This window comes from Medicago sativa, chromosome 3 (assembly GCF_051527215.1).
Source record: "Medicago sativa cultivar Bolivia chromosome 3, Bolivia_mono, whole genome shotgun sequence".
Taxonomy (NCBI): Eukaryota; Viridiplantae; Streptophyta; class Magnoliopsida; order Fabales; family Fabaceae; genus Medicago; species Medicago sativa.
The window spans coordinates 5381157-5407497 of NC_140751.1; the positions used below are offsets into that span (position 1 = coordinate 5381157).

General features: G+C 32.1%; 5 protein-coding genes across 5 annotated transcripts; 2 read left to right on the forward strand and 3 right to left on the reverse strand.

The window, feature by feature from the left end:
- The first annotated feature begins 1291 nt into the window (after positions 1-1291).
- LOC146935138 (G-type lectin S-receptor-like serine/threonine-protein kinase At4g27290) lies at positions 1292-6434 on the forward strand. The gene is made up of 7 exons (XM_085750296.1): positions 1292-2758; positions 3467-3601; positions 4767-4930; positions 5018-5231; positions 5344-5581; positions 5663-5813; positions 5886-6434. The coding sequence occupies exons 1-7, from the start codon at positions 1441-1443 to the stop codon at positions 6189-6191; spliced, it is 2526 nt and encodes an 841-aa protein (XP_085606422.1). The 5' UTR covers positions 1292-1440; the 3' UTR covers positions 6192-6434.
- Positions 6435-6884: 450 nt separating this feature from the next.
- Positions 6885-8932, reverse strand: LOC146935139 (uncharacterized). The gene is made up of 2 exons (XM_085750298.1): positions 8724-8932; positions 6885-8012 (listed from the first exon to the last, which is right to left on the reverse strand). The coding sequence occupies exons 1-2, from the start codon at positions 8851-8853 to the stop codon at positions 6997-6999; spliced, it is 1146 nt and encodes a 381-aa protein (XP_085606424.1). The 5' UTR covers positions 8854-8932; the 3' UTR covers positions 6885-6996.
- A 1380-nt stretch (positions 8933-10312) lies between these two features.
- LOC146935140 (uncharacterized) lies at positions 10313-12918 on the forward strand. The gene is made up of 2 exons (XM_085750299.1): positions 10313-10539; positions 12629-12918. Exons 1-2 carry the CDS (start codon positions 10385-10387, stop codon positions 12693-12695), a joined length of 222 nt encoding a protein of 73 aa, XP_085606425.1. The 5' UTR covers positions 10313-10384; the 3' UTR covers positions 12696-12918.
- A 3316-nt stretch (positions 12919-16234) lies between these two features.
- LOC146935141 (large ribosomal subunit protein uL5-like) lies at positions 16235-18635 on the reverse strand. Its single transcript, XM_085750300.1, has 4 exons — positions 18334-18635; positions 17954-18110; positions 17172-17367; positions 16235-16600 (listed from the first exon to the last, which is right to left on the reverse strand). Exons 1-4 carry the CDS (start codon positions 18511-18513, stop codon positions 16408-16410), a joined length of 726 nt encoding a protein of 241 aa, XP_085606426.1. The 5' UTR covers positions 18514-18635; the 3' UTR covers positions 16235-16407.
- Positions 18636-23535: 4900 nt separating this feature from the next.
- On the reverse strand, positions 23536-26341 carry LOC146935142 (large ribosomal subunit protein uL5). Its single transcript, XM_085750301.1, has 5 exons — positions 26262-26341; positions 25187-25294; positions 25061-25103; positions 24205-24400; positions 23536-23900 (listed from the first exon to the last, which is right to left on the reverse strand). Exons 1-5 carry the CDS (start codon positions 26262-26264, stop codon positions 23705-23707), a joined length of 546 nt encoding a protein of 181 aa, XP_085606427.1. The 5' UTR covers positions 26265-26341; the 3' UTR covers positions 23536-23704.

A 26341-nucleotide genomic window follows, 5' to 3' on the forward strand; every position in this document is an offset into this window, starting at 1 on the left:
CTTTTTGAAAGCATGTGCGTAACACCTAATATCTGCAATAACAACTGTAGAAATACCCAACCAACGATAAACAAGATTCCAACTAGTACCAAAAAAGTCACACTTTAAGAAAAGATGATTGATTGTTTCCTCTTTACCCCAACCGTCTGAGTATAGAACCAAGTTTGAAGGAATTACTCCTCTCCAGAATAAATTGTCTTTTGTCGGGATTACTCCCCTCAGCACTAAATTGGAAGGAATTCTCTTTGCAATAAATAAATAGAGGTATTTCCTTCATCCCAAATAAAAATCACGGATATTAGAAAATGTTTTTTTTAAAAGACTTTAAAGGATTGTTATATAAAATGGTCTAAATGGATTTTGTGCGGCTTTTTAGTTAAAAACTACACATACATCATCAACTCAACGATCTCATACAAAACCTTGAAACTTTTTGGCAATCCCAAATCTTGTTTTATGTCGTTGCCACCTATTATTTTCCTGTTCAATGTCAATATTTACCCCCTTTTTTTTATTTACATTTTCTTGTTATCGTCGTCATCAATTTCAACTTGAAAGAAAAATTAACTAAAAAAATTAACGTGACATCAAATGCTGAACATTCTTTTTCTTCCAGATTTTTGTTTTTAATCTTCCCGTTTTCGCTCAACGTATTATTTTATGTATATTCATTGAAATAAAATGATTTATCTTTAATTGTTTAATGTTCATATCACAATTTCACGACTCATTATTTATTTTTCAATTTCAATGTTTATATTTTGGTCAAAAAAAATAATTTCAGTGTTTATATACAATCATTGATTATATTCTTAAGAATTTATCTATCATCATTTTTTTAAGGAATCTATCATCATTTTTATTCACTCTTTTAACTCTAAATTTTTACTAAAAATGGAGAGTCTTTTATTGTTTTGCGTCAAATAGTTTAGTGACTAGAAATTCATATTTTTAAGGTGAATAACTGAGGTGTCTAGCATTCGAACCACGACATGTGACATATATTATACAATGTATCTGCCAACTGAGTTAAGTTCAGAAACAAAATCGAAAGTCCATTTAAATATTATACTAATCCGACAAATGCTTTGACACAAGTGATTGATTAGATCGTGACACATGATTTGGAATAACCCAAGTTCAATTCTAAGTATAACAATTCTTGATCAACCTTTATTTACTTTTTGACCGAATTTCTCATAAAGACTTTGAAATCCTAAAACAAACTTACTAAGTCTTTAAATTCTTCAAGACTTTTTCCATTAAAATACTCTTAAAATCCTAATCTAATACGCCTCAAATATATTTTGTAGAGAGAACATATGAAAAAAATAAAAATATTGTATAATCCACACATCTTACACCAACGAGTGACGAGACAAATATAAACATAAACATACAAATATAACTTGTATTTGCATCAAATTCAATCATTCCAAAATGACCAATACTCTTGTCATCATAATACTTTTAATTATTTCCAATTTATTGTTCTTCTTCTCTCAATTATCTACCTCAATTGATACCATCACCCAATTTCAATCTCTTAATGATGGCAACACTTTGGTTTCTAATGATGGAACCTTTGAGTTAGGCTTTTTCACACCAGGTAGTTCCACAAATCGTTACGTTGGAGTATGGTACAAAAACATCTCAAATAGAAGAATAGTTTGGGTTGCAAACCGTGATGATCCAATCAAGGACAACAATTCCAACTCGACCATGTTGATCATAAGCAATGAAGGAAACCTTGAACTACTTACAAACAACAATCAAACACTTGTTTGGTCAACAAACATCACAGCACAATCTTTGTCTACTACAAGTTCTCATGTGGCTCAACTATTAGACAATGGAAACTTTGTAATCAAAGCCAACAATAGTGATCAACAAAGTAACAATTTTCTATGGCAAGGTTTTGATTTTCCTTGTGATACTTTGTTGCCAGACATGAAGCTAGGATGGGACCTAAAAACCGGTCTTAATCGTCAATTAACTTCATGGAAAAGTTGGGACGATCCATCTTCGGGAGATTTTACTTGGGGTATTGTCCTTCGTAGTAATCCAGAAATTGTATTAAAAAAAGGATCAGTTGAGATTCATAGGAGTGGTCCTTGGAATGGAGTTGGATTTAGTGGAGCACCCGCGGTGAGTGTTGCTCAAATTGTTGAAACAAAATTTGTGAACAATTCAAATGAAGTTTACTACACATATAGTCTTGTGAACAAGAGTGTGGTTTCAATAACTTATTTGAACCAAACACTCGATAAGCGTCAACGCATTACATGGATTCCAGAAGATAATGATTGGAGGGTTTATGAGGAAGTACCAAGAGATGATTGTGATGCCTATAATCCTTGTGGACCTTATGGAAAATGTATTCCTAATGAGTCTCCGATTTGTCAATGTTTAGAAGGGTTTGAGCCTAAATCGCCACAAAATTGGGACACATTTAATTTCACACAAGGATGTGTGCGAAAAGGCGAAGAAAGTTGGAATTGTGGTGTGAATGATGGTTTTGGAACATTTTCTAGTTTGAAATTGCCCGAAACGACACATAGTTGGGTTGATGCTAATATGACACTTGAGAATTGTAAGAACAAATGCTTGGAAAATTGTTCTTGCATGGCTTATTCAAACTTGGATGTGAGGGGAGATGGTAGTGGTTGTTCTATATGGTTTGGTGATCTTATCGGTTTGAAACAAGTTTCATCAGTTCAACAAGATCTATATGTTCGAATGGATGCTTCCACAGTAGGTAAATGTTTTATCTTTCTTTAACGTTGATTTATTTAGGTTATATTCGATTATTTGTGTGTTTTTCTTAATCCCAATATAAATATTTAGGTTGCCAAACAAATTTTGATAGAATTAATTCATATGACATCTTTGAAAATATGTTTTTCATCCGAATAAATAATCTAAAGTATTTTCATTATCTTCTATGAGTTCATTTTGAACATCAATGAAACATTCATCAAGACTCTTTTATACAATTGACCTTTCTTTGTTTCTCACCAAACCAATCAACTCTAAGAATATGTGATTGGGTCTAATATAATCCTCTAAAATTGATTTGTGATATGAGGATTGTCTACATCCTCACGCTTAGCACTATTGAGTTTAATGCGTTGATATAAATGTTGGATGACTTGATAGCAAAAACCTAATAATAAGTGGTCCAACAAATCTTAGTGGACTGATCTGATATCATTTTTGAATTTGTGATTTGGTCTAACACAACCCCTTAAAATCGACTAGTAAAGTGAAGATTTGTCATCATTTATAAATATTTGTTCGTATGATCTCTTAGTTAATAGGAATATAGCATGAATTTTTAACCATTAGATTATTTGATAAAAAAATATTATTGACTAAAACTAAAAAAAAGGAAAATTAAGGAAATATAAAAATGCTGTATTTTATTAATTATTGATCGGTGGTCCTCGCTACTTTCTTTTTCAAGATTCGAATGGAGATGTTTCTGGTGGGAATAAGAAAAATCATACTTTGGCTATTGCAATCACTGTTCCGTTGGTCGTTGTTTTGCTACTGGCGGTCATAGTCTTCTACGTTTACAAGAGGAAAAGAAAGCAAAGAGGTAAATTTCTTGACCAAAATAAAATCTATTTCAATTCAGTGACATAGAGTTCTTGAAATTTGTTTTGCTGAATATATATATATATATATATATATATATATATATATATATATATATATATATATGTGTGTGTGTGGAGGTTGTTAACTTGCACCCACCCAAAAACACTAAGGTGCAAGTTAACAAGCTGCACCTACTAGTTATTTACCAAAACACCCATGTTTTTCTATTATAAACAAATAATATTTATGCTATTTACAAAAATGTCCTTTTAATTAAAATAAAGTTTCATAGAGACAAAAGGGTGTTTTAGTAAAGTACAAGTAGGTGCAGCTTGTTAACTTGCACCTTAGTGTTTTTAGGTGCGTGCAAGTTAACAGCTCCCTATATATATATATATATATTAGACTTTTCACCCTTGCGAATGTATTAGAGAAAAGCAAAAATACATCGTATAATTATTGATAAGTATATTGATGAAAGAAAAATAGTAATGAATATAAATCAATTACTAATATAGACATCCTTCTTAGGGTCCGTTTGTTTTAGATTTTAAAAAATGAATTTTTCTTTGTATTTCTAAAAATGGATATTTTTCTTTGATGAGTTAAAAAAGAGATTTTGACATTCATTAACTTAAATATTCGAGATTTTACATAGTAAAAATCACATATTTTCTCAAAATGACATCTTTCAAAAATGATTTTTATGAAAAGCTATTTGAATAGCTTTTTTTTAGAGATTTTTCAAAATTTTAATATCCAAAAAAAATTATAACCAAATGATAAAATACGTGGAATGACATTTTAAGACGTAGTTGCTGCAGCAAAAATGTATTAGCGTTAAAAAAATAATAATTGAAAAATTTGTAGTAGTTCACTTGATGAAAATAGTAGAGGGGAAGCAAAAAAAAAAAAAAAATCTCTCAAACAACATGATGATAAAAGTGTAGTAGTTCACTTGAAAAATCTGTTTTTTTGATGTTTTATACCAACGTACCCGTACCTTCATTTTAAAAAATTTTCCGTATTACGTACGGGTACCGTACCCGTACCTATGCATCATAGCTGAGACATCATTCTCTCACCCTAAAATTTATGCATAAAAATATATTAGAGTGTTGATTCTTATATATCTATATCAATATGGTCTTAACATCGTTCAGGTGTGGAAGATAAATCAGAGAATATTAATTTAGCCGAAAAGAAAGATGAAGACGAACAAGATTTTGAGCTTCCATTCTTCAATCTTTCTACAATAATTGATGCCACCAATGACTTCTCAGATGATAACAAGCTTGGAGAAGGTGGTTTTGGACCGGTATACAAGGTAAACATCTATAATAACTTGGTTATAATAGATGAGAAAACCCTTGAGTCTCATTTCCTAACAATTTTTTCTTACTATAAAATTTAGGGTACACTTGTTCTAGACAGACGAGAGATTGCCGTCAAAAGGCTTTCAGGAAGTTCAAAACAAGGAACAAGAGAATTTAAAAATGAAGTTATATTATGTTCAAAACTTCAACACCGAAATCTGGTCAAGGTTCTTGGTTGTTGTATTCAAGGGGAAGAGAAAATGCTTATCTATGAATATATGCCCAACAGAAGCTTAGATTCATTTCTTTTTGGTTAGTAACTCTATTAGGTTTGATCATTATTATACAGTTAAATTACAATTTAATATATTTTTTCATTTTCGAAAAAAGAAACTCTAATCAATAAAATGGATATTTTTAACAGATCAAGCTCAGAAGAAACTTCTAGATTGGTCCAAGCGCTTTAACATCATATGTGGAATCGCTCGTGGACTTATTTATCTTCATCAAGATTCTAGATTGAGGATCATACATAGAGATCTAAAACCAAGTAACATTTTGCTAGATAATGATATGAACCCGAAAATTTCAGATTTTGGCTTGGCAAAAATTTGTGGTGATGATCAAGTTGAGGGGAATACAAACAGAGTAGTTGGGACGCAGTAAGTATTTTCATTGATATCTTTAAGTCATTTAGATTTTTTTTTTAATTCAAATTAACTCATTTGTGATTTTCTTTTCAGTGGTTATATGGCTCCTGAGTATGCCATTGATGGGTTATTCTCCATAAAATCCGATGTATTTAGCTTTGGCATATTACTGCTAGAGATTGTAAGCGGAAGGAAAAATAAAGGACTTTCGTATCCTAGCGACAAACACAATCTTGTTGGGCATGTGAGTAACACAAACAACTTAATTATATTCCCTCAATGAAATGTTAGATAACAATTGTTTGTATTTTTGTAGGCTTGGAGGTTGTGGAAAGAAGGAAACTCAAAAGAATTGATTGAGGATTGTTTCGGGGACTCATACATTCTATCGGAAGCTTTACGTTGCATACAAGTTGGTCTTTTATGTCTACAACATCACCCAAATGACAGGCCTAATATGGTTTCTGTGCTTGCGATGTTGACAAATGAAACTGTTTTAGTTCAACCAAAGGAACCTGGTTTCGTAATCGAAATGGTTTCTACTGATAGAGAATCTACAACGGAAAACTTAATCTCTTCCTCCATCAATGAAGTCACTATTTCATTATTGGATGTTAGATGAAAATTTTCTTTATATATTTGTGTGTCATATGAACCTACTTGGTCAGATTACAATTGACACTTAGATATGTCCTTTGCTCATGTAAAACATATAATACTCTAGTATATGATCTAGCCTTAGACTTCAATTATTCATGTGAGTATCCTTGATTTTTATTTGTTCTGTATAATTTATGAATTGAGAGTTGAGACATGTGATTATGTGGAGAAGGGTTTGAAGGAGAATGTTGCAACTGTTATTTCATTCCAAGAGTCACTTGCTCTAATTTGATCTAGATTCAGGTTTTTCTATAATACTTTCTATGTTGCTCATAATCATATAACTTGTTTATTGATTCTGATTTTATATGCAGCTAAAAGCTAATAGTAGTAGTAATGAAGTTTTGACCCTCTAAGCTCATTCTCTTCTCCTGACAGTTACTTCAGGACCGAGTCCCTACACGCCAAATTATGTGGGTCTCTTATAACATTGGTGGGTTCCATGTGAATTTTAACCGATTAAAGAGAGTGTGTTGAAAAGTGTCCGACTAGCATTCCTCTAAACAACTTATTTTAGAAAAAAGTATACTGAGACTTGATATTTCAATTTTGTGATGGGAAGAATCATAATCTGTTTGCAATATACACGAGTACTACTAATTACTAAGACCATTATATTAATAGCAGAGTCAGGTGTTATCTTCTAGCTCCCACATTTAGCAATAAATAAAATAAATGGACTAACAAATGCTTTTAATTTACATTATGCATGATTTGAATTACATTTCAAGAAAGGACTTGATTTGATGATTTTTGTAAAACAAGTTTTAATTTTTGCTAGAAGAGATAAACTTATAGGTAGCATAAGCTCCAAGTGCAACAATTACTAGAATTGCAGCACCCATATTTGCAACTAAAGGCTTTTCTTGTTCATTCAATTTTCCTTCCCCTATTCTCTTGACAACTTGAGAAGCTGAAGTTGCCACTTCTTTGAAGATTCCCTTCTCTTTTGTATACTTTTCATCCTTCTTATACCTCTTTGCTTTGTCAATTGTAGTATCCTTTTCCTTCTTTGCATCTTTTGCAGCCAAATATTCTTCTCCTTTTGATGACTCTTTTCTTGCCTTTATTTCTTTTCCTTCTAAAAACGTATTGTGATCAACGTATTGTTGATCAAGCTTGCTTGACTCGTAAGTCTTCTTATCTTCTTCAATTTTCTTATTTGTGACGCTTTTCTTTTCGTCCTCGTGCAATTGTTTTTTAATTGCTTCTAATATGGACTTTTTCCTATTTTCCTCTTGAATTTTTTCATCATCTATTGCTTGGGATTTTTCTTTTAGCACATTATTTTCCTCATAAACATTTTGAGGTCTAGATTCTACAAAGGGTTCTAAAGCTTTCAATTTTCCCTTAGGACTTTGACTTGGAAAAGTATCTTGGGTACCTTTTTGTTCCTTCAACTTGTTCAAGTCATTTAACCCTGTCACAATATTACTTGGAGATGAAGGAACCTTCTTGTCTCTAATTATAGGTTCTTCTAGTACTCTAGTTGGAGGCTTTGAAGGAATATTGGTTCCCTTGGGTGTTCTAGGACTTGGCACAATTTTTTCTTTGGTTGTTTCAACTTGTGATTTAAGGGATGGGAACTTTTTTGGCATTGCAACAATGAGAGTTCCATTTTCAAACTTGCCTTGAAGTTTCTCCACCTCACAATTTTCTGGAACAGAATATGATTGGTCAAATAGGCTCCATTTGTTGCTACCAAGTAGTTGCCTTTCTCCATTAATCCTTAGTGTTCGGGAGAGTCCCACAAATTTGATATTTATCCTCTCCTTTATAAAACCTTGCAGAACATGAGAGAGAAGTATATGATTCATTCTTTAAAAAAAAAAAAAAATATGATTTCTCAAATTTTACTCGCTCGAGATCTTTTTATAAGAAACAAATGATGAGTTAACTAAAGTTGATGTATTCGGTCTACATTATGAACTAAATACATCAATTTTAATTGACCTACTTGTCTTTTACAAAAAGGATCAAAGGGAGTGTTAACTTCATCTTGAAAATAAAGTGAAATCATGCGATTTTGTAAATTGTGTAAATAAAGTGAAAAGCTTTAAACTACATTTTTTTTTTATTTTTTTTTTTTCATTATTACTTCTTCTTAAGAAAAGAAAAGAAAAATTGAAGAAGCTATATTATATCACCCAAATTGACATCGAGGAGAATCGAACATGAGACCTTGAGAATGAGTACACTCTCACAGGTCCCAAGTCAATACAACCAAATCAACCCAAGTGGGTTTTCTTAAGACAAAAATTAAAATGATTTTCTCATTAACTTTTTATAATTATCAATTTCATTTATAATTTTAATTCAACAAACTGACATGCAAAAAAAAAAATGTGATCCTTTCTAATATGGAGGAGTGCATTTCCTAGAACAAAAAACAAATCAAAATAATATTCAATATTATTTTACTTATTAGTCTTTGGACCCCTCCAATATTACGTAGAATTTAAAGTTTCAACTCAAAAAAACAAAAAATACGCACCAGGAAGGTGAATGTGAAGAAAATATGCTTCCTCATTTTCCTTCAATTCTGCCTTGGGTTGGAAAGTTTCATACACAGGATTTGGGGAAGGTTTTGTTCTAGAGGTAGGTGTTCTTGATTTCATAGCCATAGCCCTTTTTGCTTCTTGATTTATTCTATAAGTTTTGCGATCACCAATGAACAAATGTTGAATATAAGATCCTATATATGTTTCTATTTTGGGTTTTAATGCAAAATTATATATACATAGTCATTCACAGTTTTCTTGTTGAAGGGACTATTCCTTTTTGTGTACATTGGTTTGTTGATGTAATTGGGATGAATTTTTGCATTTCCTATCTTGGTGGGTTGAGGTATAACTTCTTTTGCAAAAAAATAAAGAAAAACAATTGTTCTTTGTTTTTTTCGTACACTTGCAAAGCTAGCCTTATACGTGGGAAAACTAATCATGGGGTTGCTTATTGTTAAAGGCTTTGTTGCTAACCAAATTTGGTAATTAAGTTTGTTGTGGCTTGAGTCAAAAAAAGTCAACTTTGTGGTTTCCACTTAAAAAAATATTTTAGAACTAAATTGATTACTTAAAAACATATTTGATTTTGCAATATCGAAACATTCAAAGATTACAATGACAATGCTTCATACATTCATGAATTAAAATGTTTGTTTACCCAATTTTCATTCAGCCCTCGTACGATAAATTTCTAAATTCGTCATCAATAAAAAGGTGATCTATTAGGGTTGGTTTGTTTGGAAAAAAGGTCGCATTGTTGGTTATTCAGAAAGGTGTCATTGTCCTATTGAATGTTCTTTTAAGAATAATGTTTGATGTGACGAATTTTGGTTCACGACACTTTCACGATGGCGGTTGTATAGAACGTGTAACCACATTACACACAATAGCTTTCGTTTTTTCCATGAAAGGCACTACTCAATTGATTAATATGGTTGAAATATCTCTTATATTATTATTTTATTGTGTTTTCACAAAAACTCAAATTCAACTTTCTCGGAACATACTCTCTGTGTTTCGACAAATTTAAGTTTGATTTTGCAAATAGTGCTACAAATATTCATTTTAACACACTATTTTTAATACTCATTCTTTTATTGGATTAAATATGTGTGAGTCTCAACACTTTATGTGAGACATATTCCAAAATTGGTATGGCCCACATCTATTTTACCAATAAAAGAGTGAATGTTAAAAAAGTGTGTTAAAATAAGTGTTGCAAACATTAGTATATTCTCGAAATATAGTGGTGAGGGTGACATTTTTTCTATAAAATGTCAGGGACAAATTTGAGTTTTATAAAACTTAAAGGATAGGAGTAACATTTGAGAATGTTGAGGCAAATTTTCTTTTTTAAATGGTAATGAAAAGTAGGAAATATGATTAACTCCAATTGGTTTTTTCTTTCTTTCTGCATTTACACCATCAAGATATTGTTAACCATCTGATCTTGATCGGACGGTTAAAAAAATAAATAGATTTAATTTTTATTGTTTAATTCCTTAGATACCGAGCTCAAATCAGAATCGTTCAATCTTGATCGAACAGCCACTAATCTGAAAAGTAGAGCCCTAATGTTGGGCCTTAATGGGTTTAGCCAGCCCTAATAGCAGATGCAGAGCACAGTGTGAGAGTTAGGAATCAGACATCAATGGCGATAACCAATTTCATTCTGACGGTTGCCGGTGTAAGCGCCGTGGTGCTTCTTCTACGAAGTGATGTGAAGAAATCAGCTTCAATATTCAGACAAAACGTTAAACACATTCGTCACTGGCTTGAAGAAGAAACCGCTACTTCTTCTTCCAAGTGAGTTTTATTTTTATAAAGTTTCCATTTTTATTACTGGGTTTTCTTCGTTTTTCATTTTTCTTATTGTTTCCGCAACTGGGTCTTTGTTATTTTTTTTCTTCTTTTTGTTTGAAATTTGTATACAAGTGAATATTTAGATGAGTACTCCCTCCGGTCTCAAATGTAAGAAACTTTTCACTTTTTTAGTTCATTCAATAAATGATGTATGTGGTCTATAATAAAGACCACATACATCATTTATTGAATGAATCTACAAAGTGTAAAGTTTCTTACATTTGAGACCGGAGGGAGTACAATTTTAACCTTGAAATTGTATATAAATCATTCATTGGAACATGAAGAATGAGTTTAATCAAATTTTGAATGACAAAAGTATAGAAGAGGAGGAGTGAAAATTTTCAATTTTGAATTAAGAGAGATGTTCATTGTGATCGTAAATTATAATTAGGATTGGTACATTTAGGGTCTGTTTGGGAGGGAGGTTTTGGTGGGAAAGGGAGGGGGAAGGCTTGTCTTTCTTTTCTACATGAAGGAAGCTATAAAATGTTTCTGAAAATTAATGAACTGTGATTGAATTGTTATGTGATCATATATCATGGTATTCGTTCAAGTTTTGTAAAATTTCAAATATATTAAAATGTAGAAAACTATCCTCCAAAATCCCCCTTCCAAACAGACCCTTAAAAATTCATGATAGCATATGGCAAACCTAGGTTTGAATTCTGGCTGATGAGACCCTAAGATTGTAGGCATTAGAAATTTTGTACTGGTGGAAAGGTATTTTCACTTCTGCTCTCCCTTTGACTTGAAAGGTTGATGGGAATATGAGGTATTTTTTGTGTGATGAATAATTTAGACTTGTTAACTATGGTGTATGTTTGGTTTCGCTCTTGGAGAATTGATTTAAACTTGATTGGATGTTTTCTAGCAGAATTGATTTTGCCTTCGAAATTGATTCTAACTTGAAGCTATTGTAGCTTTTGCTTATAGAGTGGATATTTAGCCTTAAATTTATGGTTCTACTCACTTTAACATGAATGTATCTAAACACAAATCACTTTATATTCAACTTATTTTTAGCCAAAATCAAGTTTATAGAATTAACTCATTCAAAATCAATTTTTGTCAACGTAGAAACTAAACACACTTGTGATTAGTTTGCTAAAGTTGTTTTGGGTGATATATAAGCTATGGTGTTGAAGTTCATATTTTCCTTTTGCTTGTATGAATTTGGCCATTTGGGCCAAATTATGAATTATTTTGAGTTCGTCACAATTAACAACATAATGTTAAAACTCTTTTGGCTATCACAACTTTAGTCACAGTTGTCCATGGTTTTCTGACTTTTAGCTGATATAGATCTACCCTCTTGTTAAAGAATCATGTATATCATGGAAACTTCCCTCTTGATTGAGAAGAAATAAAACTACTGTAGTTGGTTACCCGTCTTTTTTTTTTTCAAGTAAAATGTCAATCCAAAGATTTGTTACAATTTTCAAATGATGTTTTGGTTCATTTAGTCAACCCTATAAAAAATGTAAGTTATGGATCTTTTTGGATAATGATTTGACAAGTTTCGGTTGGATTTGATTATTCTCTTTTGAGAACGTGTATGCAATGCTTCATAATGAAATGAATTTATAACCTAATCTAATATTTAGAGAAATTCTCAAGCTTTATGATTACTTCTGTGCGATTGTGCCAACTATTTTTAAACGAAAGGTAGAATGGTTTTGTTGGAAATAGGTTGCATTGAGTTTTATGTAGTTTAATGCCTATCTGTTGAAATTATGGTTTATTTCTAGAGTTGGATTAGTTACTTGAATGCATCGTTTTATTATGATTTTGAATGTCAATCTAGTCTTCAAAATATCAACCTCTCGAATTTACTCCCTAAAGTATATGAAAACTTGTCAGGATTTCACATACTTTGGGACCACTTATTATTTTTATTTATTTTAGGGAGTAAATTAGATAGTGATGTTTTAGGGACTAAATTAGTGGTTTATTCATATAGGCAAATGCTTATTAGATAATAACATAATTCATAGGTTGTAATATGTTATGTTTTTTGCCATCTTTTCAGGGTTCCGAAAGAACTACAATCAAAGGTTCCTCCTCCAAAAGACATACCTAAGGAGGATAAGCACTAGTGTGTATGCTAGTAATAGGATGTTTAGCATTATAATTTTGTTTTATATGTGTTTCTTTTGCGCTGTACTTGAACACATAAGAGTGTTTTTTCATCTAAAATAAATTTTCCATCACTGTATTATGTTCATATAAAGTAGTTTTTCTTTAGGTTTCTCTTGGTTTTCAAAGACCCTTGTATTCGGATTCTTATCTATGAATAAAAGGGAAATTATGGTTATTCCACATTCTGGTTCATAGCATATTTGCATGATTTGTCCGGCTTGAGAAAGCATTGACACGAACACCACACTGACATGTAGACATTGGTAATAATTTGAGAAAATGGAAGTGATTAAATATAATCAATGTGTCGGTGTCGGACACCGAACACACCTTCAATCTGAATTGTCGATGCCAGACACTAAACTATTTTGTTGTTACCATTCTTAGAATAAAAATGTGGACTTCAGAGTGCAATATTTGTGTCACTACTGCAAAATGATATAGTATTGGATCTGAAAGGCCTTGATCCCTTAATGAATATCCTATTTCTCAGACCTGCAGCCCTATATTATGCTTTACTTATATTTCGCTCTTCTCTTTTTGCTATGGGGTACGCAGAATGTTGGTGTGACAAAGATTTAAATCAGACCCTTTAGTGATTTGGGTCAAGCGATGTAAACTTGCTCAAACCAATCTAACCCACAAATAGTTGGTTGAAAGTTAGATTATTTTGCAAGTTCGTACGGGTCTGAGATCTGAGATTGTTGGAACCATTAAACTTGGGAATTTAGCTGGTTTAGTTTTTTTTTAATCTAGTTTGATGAATTAGTCTTTGTTTGTAGTTGCGTGAGAAGGATACTCTCGAAAACCAAACAATAAACTAGATCCTTGATTGTAGTAGTTGTAGAGTGGATGAGACCAGATCATTTCAATGCTGACTGGACTGGAGTCACCACTCTTTACAACAGTAGGTTGAACTTTGCTGTCCCTGTTTCATTCTTATATTGTTTGCTCTTTCAGTATCGTTGCTGAATTTTCATTAGCTGAAATTTGGTTATCTTATCCAAGTTCTTGTGATCTTGCACTATTAGAGTGCAAAGCTTTACTAGTTATCACACAACTTTTTTTTCTTGAACTAGGCTATACTAAATCAGAACTTTTTTGACAAAATCAGTACTGAAACTGGTTGAATCAGTTTTTCGTCTGGTTTTTTTTTTTTTTCCTTCCAAATTATTGGGAGGGAGATTTATTTAGTAGTAGGGATTAAAAGCTCCAGACCTCACAGAATAATCCTTCAATGTTTGGTTGTTGAAACAGTTGTTAACTAAATTTTCGATTGATTACATCAAAGAACATTCCTAAACCACTTCACAGGTTTTTCAAACAAAACAAAAGAACCTTCACAGGTTAATTCAACTCATTTCAATTTATTAAACATGGCGATTACTATAAGTAATCACTGCCTTTGTTAGGGGGCAACCATATTCACTTGTCAGCAAACAAACTTAACCTCAAAGTTGTAATTCAAACCAACATGTCTAATATTAGAAACAAAAACATTAAACTCTGAAACGTGAAACGTGATATTGGGGAGTACAATCTGTTGCACCCAATGGACTGCTTCCAACAAGCGAAAAGCTTCTCCTTCGTGAACAAGCATTTCTGCTTGATAAGTTAACCCAAATAAACTGAAACAGACGCTCCTTGCCCGTCTCTTACATGACATCCGAAGCTATTAATCCCCCCACCGTGCGATGAAAACTTGCATCGACGTTACATAAATAAGCTCCATGAATTGGAGAACTCTGCTGTATTATGCTTCTGCTACTACTATCTTCATTATCATTGGCATTGTGAACTTGTGCATCACTCCAGTTATCCCACAGCCTCTGAACCGTGTTACAATTCTGGGTTGCACCAGCATTCTTTTGAACTCAAATCATGCTGTTTCGGTTTCGTCAAATTCCCCATTGTTCGACTCAAAGTAGCTTCATTTTTTTTTGAACACAAATTGAGTCACAGATTGATAACCTATATAGCTGATGGTTTGTGTCTTCCTGGTAAAGTTTACCACTGAATATTCACCAAATAGCACAAAGCTTGATGATTGGTCCTTTCAAAATGTTAAAATGTTAATAGCTTCAAGGCAAATTAGTTCAATATATTTTACTCTAATTTGGTAATTGTTAGCATTGATATTTATATTAATTTGAGCTTCTTTGTAGCTCAATTTAACTTGTTTTGCATTGGTTCTTTGAAAGCTGTTTTGGTCAATTTGTCCAGTTACACGAAATGATATTTCTTGTCCCATTTCACTTCCGCCATTTTGATAAAGTGTCATACCAATCCTTCAATAATTGTGCATCACTTTAATAGTGGTCAAGTACCTTCGGCCATGACTAATTTCTCGAGTCGAGTGGTACATACGAAAGGAAAAACTTCTGTTAAAAATTTTTGAAAGATTTGTTAACAAATTAATTTAATGTCCCAAATATTAAAGCACTATTTAGCCATTCAAATAAACTTTTAAAATGAAATTAGTTTTTCAGGAATAAAAAGACTCACCAAGTTTATATGTTAATATTCTACTCTTTCATATGGGTAAATAAATCTGATGAGAATTGTGTATTTTTTTAGGGAAAATTTTGGTAGGAAAAAATTGTAAGAATAATATAGTGTGATATTATATAATCTGAGAAATTTCATGACAAATTTGTAGAGGACTAATAGTTAGAAAATATCTTAATCTATGAAGAATAAATGCCCACTCTACAATACGCAACGTTTTTGCATAATACACTGCGATCAACAGAATGAAATATTTGTTGAAAATAAACGAACATCAACACTTGGTTTCAAGCTCAATATATCATCATCGTCTAATTTATTAACAATTGATTATAAACATCGTAGGGTAATCAAACATATTTCAAATATGAAAATTAGGCTTGGCTATTTTGTTATCCATACTTCATTGACACCAATTTTTAAGAAAACTGTATTGTACCGATACAGAGTTTACGTCTACATTTTGAACTGGGAAGATTCAATTACGATTACAGTTGCATGTAATATATTATTTATCAAGGTGTTTCAAATTTTCATAGGTAATATTTGGAATAGTAGAGAAAATACTTTTTAAAATAGAAGAGAGCTTAAAAGGAATAGAATTTCCCCACTGTTTAGAAAGCAATCGTTAAAAGAATTCTACCACTAAAATTGAAGTAATAGCAAAAGTATAAAAAACATGAAAACCTGGTTTCATCTTAATACCTGAATACTTGAAATACTCAAATGTCATTCATATTCATCCTTTCAGTCATTCGACGCATTAAGCCCCACCAAATATGAGCGACGTTTGTGATTGGAATGAAGTAGACTCTTGCTACAAGTTTTCATCGACAAATTTCCTGTTTTACTCTTGTTTTATCTTTTTAGTTTCTTATCAAAAATCAAAAATGAAGTAAAAAGGAAGAGCTACGTGCTCCATGTCCATGTGATTCAAGTTCTGACAAGTGCTAACCAGATAAAATATAAACAAGAGTAGATCACTGAATTCGACGACATTGGCACACTATCAATATTTAGAGAAAGGGTAAACAAACAGCTAACATGACATGTAAAGAGTAATATCCGTACCGATGATTAATTTTAAACTACGGATTCAAGAAACATCAAACTACACTCAACAAAATTTAGAACTCAGTCCTTAAGAATGGCCTGATACGACTAAATGAGTTCGGGCCTGTTTAGGATCACACCTTCATATTTACCTTGGAACCACTTCATGGCATCATCCTTTGTGACACGATGCTGGATTCCAAGACGTGCCTTGCAACGGGGACGACGTCCCACACGATTACCAGGGCGCTCCAAGACAGCAAAGAAATTTATTCCATAAATACCAATAGAAGGATCGTACCTAAAGCATAATTTAAAACATCAATATGGTAAAAAAATAAAAAATCATCCCTTGAATTATAAGAGAACTACAACAACAACAACAACAACAAAAAAGAAACAAAGGAAAAGGAATTGATAAACAAAGACAACCATAGATAAACCAATCAAACTGAGTTAGAGATGGTTTGCATAAAGTATTTCAAAATAATGACAAAAAAGAAGTTTAAAGAAACTAAATCGCATCAAAGACCTAAACCAATTAGTATGTTTTGTATGATAAACCAATTAGTGTTGGTACTTCCTATTGTGGAACAGAATGTGGTTTAACCTTCCACATAACTATGTATGATGTGGCAGCAGCATCTAAGCTTCAACCGCGAGTCCGCGAGACCACAAACTGATACGACAATATCAGATCATAAATAACCACAATCACATTAGTATACACTGATTAGTGGCAAAAAGAAAGAGTTGTGCAAGCTTTCATCATAATATCAAGAATATACAAACTCCATGTACCAACAAATCAAATATGTATATCAAATAAGAAGTCTGTTTCAGCATAAGATAGAACTGTTTTTTCAGCTTACTTGAATCCCAATTCAATATGATCCTGAATACCGAAGCCAAAACAACCGGTATCACTGAAGTTTCTCCTCAACAGTTTATATTCCTTGACCTTCAAACCGCTCTCCAAAAGCTGCATTGCCTTGTCGCCTCTAACAGTAACGTAGCAAGCAATCTTTTCATTCCTTCTATTACCAAAGGAACGGACAGCGTGCTTAGCTGTCAATAAGCATCAGCGTGAAAGAACAAACAATCAGAACACAAACCAAAACCCTAATTGTCCAATACACATGTAAACTATGCTATGGACTTGTGACTGTCGTAAGTTTACTAGTCCTAAATGATGAAAAAATTGGTCAAAGCCTTGGAAGAAGTGTTTTGTGGATCAAACTAGTTACTACATCATGTATCTTGAGGCTAAGGCTCATGTACTCGAGAACCATAAAAAGGCAGCCCGGTTCACTAAGGCTCCCACCATTTTGGTGTATTGTACGCAGTCTTACCTTATTTCTTACACAAGAAGTTGTTTCCAGGACTTGAACCCGTGACCTTTCAGTCACGGGACAACAAATTTAGCGTTGCGTCAAGCCCCCCCTTATTATATATCCAATTGACATTGGATCTCAACATTTTTTTGGAGCATCCCCCTTGCACACAACTGTAGAGACTAATTTCTCGAGTTGGGTAAGACCTAAAATTGGTGGTAAAACTCTCCCTATAGAGCTTTATAGTTAATTCAAAATGTGCTTTCAAACCTAAAAAATAAAACCTATGATTAATTAAGTAACCATTTCAGCAAAATTACCTTTAGAGAGAACAGGGGTTTGACCGCTAAGGTGGTGAAGAACCATGGCAGCTCTGGTGAGACGATGTCTACTTTCACCACCAACGGAGATGTTGAGTACAAGCTTTTGCACTTTGATATCCCTCAATGGATTATTCAACAGTTTCTTCTCATAAGCCTGTCATTTTCATGTTGATTATTCAAATAAATAATAGATACATTTGTACATATGAATGTTTAGAAAAAAGAAAATATAATGATCATGCATCATCTATGAAACACAGACACTCCTCGGATTAGGTGTCCCGGACACGACACTGACACATATAATTACACTGGCACATAATTCGCAATTCGCTTTGGTACGTATAAGTGATCTGAGAAATTTGAAAAATGAGAACCTGGTGTGGAGGAGCGATATCAGCTAGAAACTCCATTTCGTTTCGGACAATTCGCAAAATGTTGGATTCAAAGGATGATTTGGAAACTGATTCAGCAATGTAAGTTCTGCTGTTACCATAACCTAATGTTTGAGAGAGAACATTATGAGCTCTTTGAATTGTTCGAACAAGAACAGACATGTTTGGATTTTTGTTATTCTGCGCAACGGCGAAGCGAGACACGACAGAGATGGAAAGTGAACGGAGTTCTGACAATGATGCGCGAGGATCAACAGAGGATATGGCGGTAGTTCGACAACGAGTACAACGGTGTCACTTTGATCCCTAAATAAGAAATGAGTCGTCATTTTAGTCCCTGAAATCAAATAAATTACAAAATAGTCCCTGAATGTAGACTCTGTTAGTCAATTTAATCCCTGAATGCAGACTCCGTTAGTCAATTTAGTCCCTGAATATAGACTTCGTTAGTCACTTTAGTCCATGAAATTGACCAACAGAGTCTACATTTAGGGATTGTTTTGCAATTTCTCTGCATACTAAAGTGACTACTCATTTCCCGTTTAGAGACTAAGGCTGTGTTTGGTAACACAAAAAAGCTAGCTTATAGCTTCTTGGATTAGCTTATAAGCTTGTTAGATGAAAACGTGATGTGTTTGGTAACAAGCTTTTCTCATGAGCTTATAGCGTTTTTTGAGAAGCTATTTCAAGTAGCTTTTTAGCTTATAGCTGGTAGCTTTTTATATTTTCTTCCAATTTTAACCTTTTATTAATATAGTTTAATTTAATTTTAATTAAAAAAACTACCCACATTCTTATTCAATTGCCCACGTTTAAAAAAAAAACTACCCACAATCTTTTTCAAATTTTCTTGTTCACTTTCTTTTTTACATACTCTTAATTCAATAATAAATAATTTTATATAAAATTTACAATAAAAGTTTAGAGTAAAATTCATTAAAAGAAAGTTTTGTTAAATAAAAAATTTCAATTGAATTCATAAATACATTTATCATTTGGGAGATGAAAATATTTTGAAATAAATTTAAACATTTAAAAAGAAATACATTAATTAACAAAAATTGTATATATGATTTATAAAAAAAAGATTGTCCTTTTATGTCATTTTATATTTATCAGCCACTTGAACAGCTAATTTTACCAAACACTTTTTATTTTAATAAGCTAACTTTTCAGCTATAAGCTATCAGCCATCAGCTACCAGCTAGCTTTTCAGCTATCAGCTAGCTTATAGCTTCTTTTTACCAAACACACCCTAAAGGGAATAATTTCCCTTAATCAAGTGAGTATGCGGTTCGGTTTTTTTTAGGAGGAGGATGCGGTTTGGTTCATTGGTTCACATAACAAAACAAAAATCATAAACCAAGTGAAAAATTAACCAAAATATTTTAATTTTGGTTGATTTGGTTTGCAATTTTCTATTGAAATTGTTTAGTTTTGAAACCCCCCTGCTACATATATACTTTATATTTGTGAAACCAAATATATTAATACAACTTTATAATATATTTTTTATACAAGAGATTAATATTTGATACAACTATATAATATATACTTTTTTCAAAGACAATACAATATTACTATTAATTTTATAATTTATACTAAATTTACTTTAAGTTTATAATAATTTATATCTCATACAACTTAAATATACACTATTCACACAAATCTTAAGACATCACACAAACCGTAAGTTAAAAAATACGTAGTTTGTTTGTTCGATTGACTTTTGAACAAAAAAAAAATCAAACTAATGTGGTTTGTTTCAATTGTATTAAGAAGGATCAAAAAATTAACAAGTTATGTAAGAATTTGACATATGATAAAACATTATGGTGGCGTTTAATTAGGTAGTTGATTTCACTTAGGTGAAATAAGGTTTGACTGTTGTTGTATATGTTGTAATATATGATAAGAAAGTCGCTATCATTTCAGGTTCCAAAAGAACTATAGTCAAAGGGTCCTCCAAAAGACATACCTAAGGGGGATAAGCACGGGTGCTTATGCTGTGGTAATAGGATGCTTAGCATTGGAATTTTGTTTTTATATGGGTTTCTCTTGCACTGTTTGAACACACTCAGTGTGTTTTTATTTAAAATAATTTTCCTTCAATGCATTATGTTCATATATAGTTTTTCTTTGGCTTTCGAAGACCCTTGTATTCGGATTCATATCTGTGATTAAAATGGAAATTATGGTTATTCCACATTCTTAGTTTTTAGCATATTTGCATGATTAGGGTCAACCAATGTAAACTTGTCCAAACCAATCCAACCCTGGGGTTATGGGTTTTGGTTTAGTTTTGCATGTTCGTCTAGGTCTGAGGTAGTTGGAACAATTGAACTTGGACATTTAGCTTGTTGAGTTTTTTCAATCGGGTTCGATGAATTAGTCTTTGTAATTGTGTGAGAAAGATACTCTCGAAAACCATATAACAAAAAATCAGATCCTTGTTAGGTTAGTAGTTGTAGAGTGGATTCAATCTGGCTCATGTCAATGCTGACTGGACTGGACTCACCACTCTTTACAGCAATAGTGACCATGTTTTATTTTTATATGTTTTTTATAGCTTCTCCTTTCGCTATGATTGTTGCATTTTCATTAGCTTGTGGTCTTGTGCTATTAGTGCAAAACTTCACTAGTTGCCACTTGACACACAACTCCTTTTTTCTGTTTTTCGAATTGAGCTAAATTGAATCAATTCTTTTGGAAGAGTGGTGTTATTTGAACATCTCAAATCTAATATTGTATGCAAGTGCACTCAATACAACAACTGTCGATGTGATTGGAAAAGAGAAGAAAAAACAAAGTCGCATGTTTGTACGGTGTCCTACAAAATATTTGTTGTCTGAGTATAATTTCTTCTAATGGAAGAAGGCCAAACCACTCTTAAACAGGTTGAATCAGTTCTTGGACATGTTGAACCGATTGTTAACTAATTTTTGGATTGATTACATATTAAAAAGAAATGCTTAAACCACTTATTTTTTTATCAAAATTCTTAAAACACTTAACTCACTGAAAACTGGTTCTGAATGAACTAGTTTTAAATCGAGTCATAGATTAAAAACCTCTAATTTCTGGTTTATGATAAAGTATATCTTTTAATATTTTCATAATAACACAATCTTTCAAGACGATTGGCCCTTTCAAATTGTTAGAATGTCTTAAATTTAATGAATTTCTCAAAATGAAATATGGGACTCAAGGAGTTAACCCAAACACTGCACTTACATTTAGTGGCCTTGGTAATTCTAGTTAGTGAAGCTGATAAACATCTCCAACAAGGAGCAACTGATACATCTAAGAGATATCAAGATCTAGAAAGAATTACAAAGTAAAATATTGTTTTAGATATTCTTATCAAGTTTTTAAGAAACTCAGGTCAATCCTAACAATACTTTCAATGACCATTTTTCACATGTTGAATTATGTACAAAGCTTTAAGCCAAATTAGTTCAGTGTAACTCACACTAATTTTTGTAATAGTTTATACATTTGTATTTATCTGAGCTTTTTGTTCAAAGCAATCCCAACTATACAACAAGTTATATTAAGCGCAAGAAACTTTGTAGAAGTGGACTATGAAAATCATCAAAAAATTTGCTCATTTTGTAAAATTATAGTGCATTCCTTTGCTTCTATGTAGCTCAATTTGACTTGTTATTTAAGGAAGCTAATGTTTTGGTTCCTTTATCTAATATAGCTGTGTAAAAAAAAAATTGTTCCTTTTTACTTTTGGAGAAGGTATTTCCGTTTCATTCTGCTGTTGACATTTTGACGTCATAAAATAGAGATTAAACTCTGATATCAATCGCTCAAAAATCAGTATACTGCCATCATAGTCCTAGAAATAGTTAGGGATTAGTCCTTGAACAATTTTTAGTTAAAAATTAATTTGCTCACTCCTGGAAATACTATTCTTAGAGTCGAATTGGACCATATGAACAAAGCTTTTGTTCAAGATTCCTCAAAGATTTGTTGTCAAATTAATATAATTTTTCAAGTATTGAAGTGTTATTTTAGTTATTCAAATAAAACTTTTGAATCAAAGTAGTTCCTCGGAAGTAAAAAATTATCACCAGGTTTATGACAGTCCTCTACCCTTTCATGTAGTTAAATAAATCTGACGACAAATGTTTCTTATTCAGGGCCAAGCTATGTGGAAAAACAATATGAGAGACATCAACATAGTGACATTTTGATCTGAGGGATCAATTACATTTTTAAAGGATTGGTAATCGGATGATATCTAAATCGTGAAATGAGAATTGCTCACTCTAAACTATGCAACGTTTTTGGTAAAACTCACGGTGATTAGCAACTAATTGCTAACATTTGTCATTCAAGAGGCATAGCTGATTCGTCCTCCATGCTACACATCAATTGTTAAGAAAAATAGATTGTACCATTGCAGAATTTACATGAGATGATATCAATAAACTATAAATCTAACCTTTACTATTATTATCTTTGGAAAATTCTATCAATCTTAATTATAGTCGTCTTCTATTAAGAACATTCTATTAGGATTACAGCCAACTTCTATTAATCTTCATTATAGTGCATTGGTAGCTGTTCAAATTTTCATACGAACATATTTGCAATATCAGAGAGAATAGCTTCTGATATAGAAACTATCCTGAAATACAAAGTCTTCAACTAGGCAGTACACCGTGGTGGCATTCATTCAAGCGTCTTGAAATTCACACGATTAAATTAGTAATTGATATGGTATGCATAAAATCATGATTTAAAACCTCATATACTTCAAATGAAAACGACAATAAAAAATTGAAAGATGGATTAACGAGTAAAGAGAAAACATAGCAACATAAAATAAAAACTTACACACACTAAAATAGCAGCCGTCGTTCTAAACAAATTCTTCGAAAAAAACCTCGTATTATACTAACACTTGAAATCCTAAAATGTCATTCATACTCATCCTTTCAGTCATTCGACACATTAATCCCTGAATGACATTTGTGATTGGAATACGGAGGAACATTACCACAATTATCATCCAAAATTTCAAGGTTTACTCAAATTTTTCCATTTTTAGTTTCTTGTGAAAAGAGTTGAAAGAGTTATTATCTTTGTAATTCAATTTCTAACAAGTGCTACACAAATAAATGCAAACAAGACTAGATTAGAGACTGTAACATAAGCTTGCAATCAGTATTGATGTCAAAATTTGATGATATTGAGAGAAAAAAAATTAAACAAACAGCTTACATAACCGGTCAAAAGTAGTATTCATACCAATGCAGAAAGTTAAGCTACTGATTCAAGAAACATCAAACTACACACAACAAATTCAGAACTCGTACTTAAGAACAGCCTGATCTCACTAAACAATTGCCTGGGACTTGTTTAGGATCACACCTTCATATTTAACTTGGAACCACTTCATGGCATCATCCTTTGTGACACGATGTTGGATTCCAACTCTTGCCTTGCACCTACGACGACGTCCCACACGATAACCAGGGCGCTCCAAGACAACAAAGAAATCCATACCATAAATACCAGTGGAAGGATCATACCTGAAGCATAATTTTAAACATCAATATGGTAAAACACAATCATCCTTTGAAACATAAGAAAACAACGACAAACAAAAAAAAATATACAAAGCAAAAGGAATTGATACACAGACAGCAGATTGAATTCCGAATATTTTTCTTCAAATAAAAGGTTTCATAAGATAAACCACAATTGAACTTAGGTAGAGCTAGTTGACATAAAAAATCAAAAATTATACAAAAGAATGAAAGAAATGACTTTGCAATAATCATGAGTATTCTAACAAATAACTTCAGAATAAATAGAACTGTTTTTTCAACTTACTTGATTCCCAAATCAATATGTTCCTGGATACCGAAGCCAAAACATCCGGTATCACTGAAGTTTCTCCTCAACAGCTCATATTCCTTGACCTTCAAACCGCTCTCCAAAAGCTGCATTGCCTTGTCGCCTCTAACAGTGACGTAGCATGCAATCTTTTCATTCCTTCTAATACCAAAGGAACGGACCGTGTACCTAGCTGTCAATAAGCACAATAGAAAATGAAGAACCAATCAGGATACAAACACAACCCAAGATATCCAATACGCATGTAAAGAACTGTCATATTTATGCTAGTCTACGAGTCCTAAATGATGAGAATTTGACTCAAAGCCTTGAAATATGTATTTCTAAGTGCAACGGATTGCAGAAGACGGGCCATGGGCAAAGGCCAAAAACCCTATTTTAAGACACCATGGCAGAACCGGTGGCAATAAAAAACTCCACCGCAATCTTCTATGGCCACTTTTTGACAACATTAGTATATCGTCTATCGAAATAGTTACAACACAGTTTATCTTTGATACTAAGACCTGTATGAAGTAATTTTTTCTTTCCGGGAATTTGTCAACCAAAATAAATTAATGTTATTTGCTTATGAAAATATATGTACAAGTTTTTGGTTAAAACCTAAAAAACTAGCAAATATTGATACATAATAATTATGTTTTTACACTCTGCAGTAAGAATATATCAGAATAATTATACCAGAAAAAAAAATATAATAAAAATATATGTACAGAACATGTCTACTAGGTTTTTCAAATTGATATGAAATAACATGTTAAACACAATAGAATATAAAAATTAAATAATAGAAAGGAAAAATGTAAAATCAAAATTAAATTATAAAAAATACCTTTGGAGAAAACAGGTGTTTGTCCACTTAGCTGTTCAAGAACCTATGAGAAAGAGAAAACAGGTTAGTAATGAAATTGAAAGGAAGGAATTGAGAGTCTATGTGAAAATGATACTGAGAAAATACCTTAGCGGCTCTGGTGAGACGATCTCCACTTTCACCGACGGAGATGTTGAGTACAAGTTTTTGCACTTTGATTTCCCTCATTGGATTAGACAGTTTCTTCTCTGACGCCTATCATTATTATCATTTGTCAATTTCGGTGATAGTGAACAAGCAGACGTTGGCTAATGCAATGCACGAGTCAATTCTATGGGATTTCCATTGTTGATCATTATATTATAAACAAACAGACTGAAAGATAATTCTTCGTTCATTTGGAATGTTAAGATAAAAAATAAATAAATAAACCATCAATTTAGTCTATAAACTAACAACCTCTCATCTATTTAGTCCCTAAACTATTAAAAAATATACTAAATAGTCCCCAAACTATATGAAATCCATCAATTTAATCACTGGTATTGAGATATTGGGGATTAAATTGATGGATTTTTGTTTCCTTCCGGGACTGAATGATGGTTTACTCAATCAAAAAATATCAAGACTAAGCATTGAAATTTGTTTTGCAATCATTGTTTTCAAATTGAATATCATCAATATAGTCAAATACATAGACATTAATATTTGAATGTTCCATACATAATAAGAGTTTGTTTAGATTGACTTATTGAGTTTAACTACTGGCATAAGCACTTACGAAACTGTTTGAGAAAACTAATGAAAACAGCTTATGGCATGTTTACAAGTTGCTTTCAGCTTACATAACTTAACTTAAGAAAAGTTAAGTTATAGCTTATATGAAAAACAGTGAGACTTGATTTTATCTTTTGTTATAGAAACACTAGTAAATAAGCACTTAATTAAAGTGTTTATCCAAACATGGCCTAGATACCAAACCAGATCCAAACAGATCAAAATGTGGAGATCCAAAATCATGTTGATTCTAATAATAGGACTCAGAATGTAAATCTAGAATAAAATATAAAAAAGTTTGAAACCCTAAAAAATGATGCAATTACATAAATTGGATTGGATTAGATTAAAATTGAATAGAAATAAAAGTAATCTAGCTATTACTAAATAGAATAGAATAGGAAGAACTGAAAAATGAAGAGAAACGAAAGAGAATTGGTTTTACCATTTCGAATGAATTGGTTGTTCTTTCTGACAGAAACGAAAGAGAACGGCGCGAGAGGGAGACTTTAACACTCGGGATAT

Excerpts from the sequence above, each read along its gene's own strand:
- LOC146935138 (XM_085750296.1), top strand. The coding sequence starts at position 1,441 with ATGACCAATACTCTTGTCATCATAATACTTTTAATTATTTCCAATTTA. Across the intron at positions 5,232-5,343 it reads CTTAGATTCATTTCTTTTTG|ATCAAGCTCAGAAGAAACTT; the intron begins GTTAGTAACTCT and ends TATTTTTAACAG. Across the intron at positions 5,582-5,662 it reads AACAGAGTAGTTGGGACGCA|TGGTTATATGGCTCCTGAGT; the intron begins GTAAGTATTTTC and ends TTTTCTTTTCAG.
- LOC146935139 (XM_085750298.1), bottom strand. The coding sequence starts at position 8,853 with ATGGCTATGAAATCAAGAACACCTACCTCTAGAACAAAACCTTCCCCA. Across the intron at positions 8,013-8,723 it reads TCTTCACATTCACCTTCCTG|GTTTTATAAAGGAGAGGATA; the intron begins GTGCGTATTTTT and ends ATGTTCTGCAAG.
- LOC146935140 (XM_085750299.1), top strand. The coding sequence starts at position 10,385 with ATGGCGATAACCAATTTCATTCTGACGGTTGCCGGTGTAAGCGCCGTG. Across the intron at positions 10,540-12,628 it reads ACCGCTACTTCTTCTTCCAA|GGTTCCGAAAGAACTACAAT; the intron begins GTGAGTTTTATT and ends CCATCTTTTCAG.
- LOC146935141 (XM_085750300.1), bottom strand. The coding sequence starts at position 18,513 with ATGTCTGTTCTTGTTCGAACAATTCAAAGAGCTCATAATGTTCTCTCT. Across the intron at positions 18,111-18,333 it reads ATATCGCTCCTCCACACCAG|GCTTATGAGAAGAAACTGTT; the intron begins GTTCTCATTTTT and ends TGAAAATGACAG. Across the intron at positions 16,601-17,171 it reads CATATTGAATTGGGATTCAA|GTACGATCCTTCTATTGGTA; the intron begins GTAAGCTGAAAA and ends ATTATGCTTTAG.
- LOC146935142 (XM_085750301.1), bottom strand. Across the intron at positions 25,104-25,186 it reads GTCTCACCAGAGCCGCTAAG|GTTCTTGAACAGCTAAGTGG; the intron begins GTATTTTCTCAG and ends TCTTTCTCATAG. Across the intron at positions 23,901-24,204 it reads CATATTGATTTGGGAATCAA|GTATGATCCTTCCACTGGTA; the intron begins GTAAGTTGAAAA and ends ATTATGCTTCAG.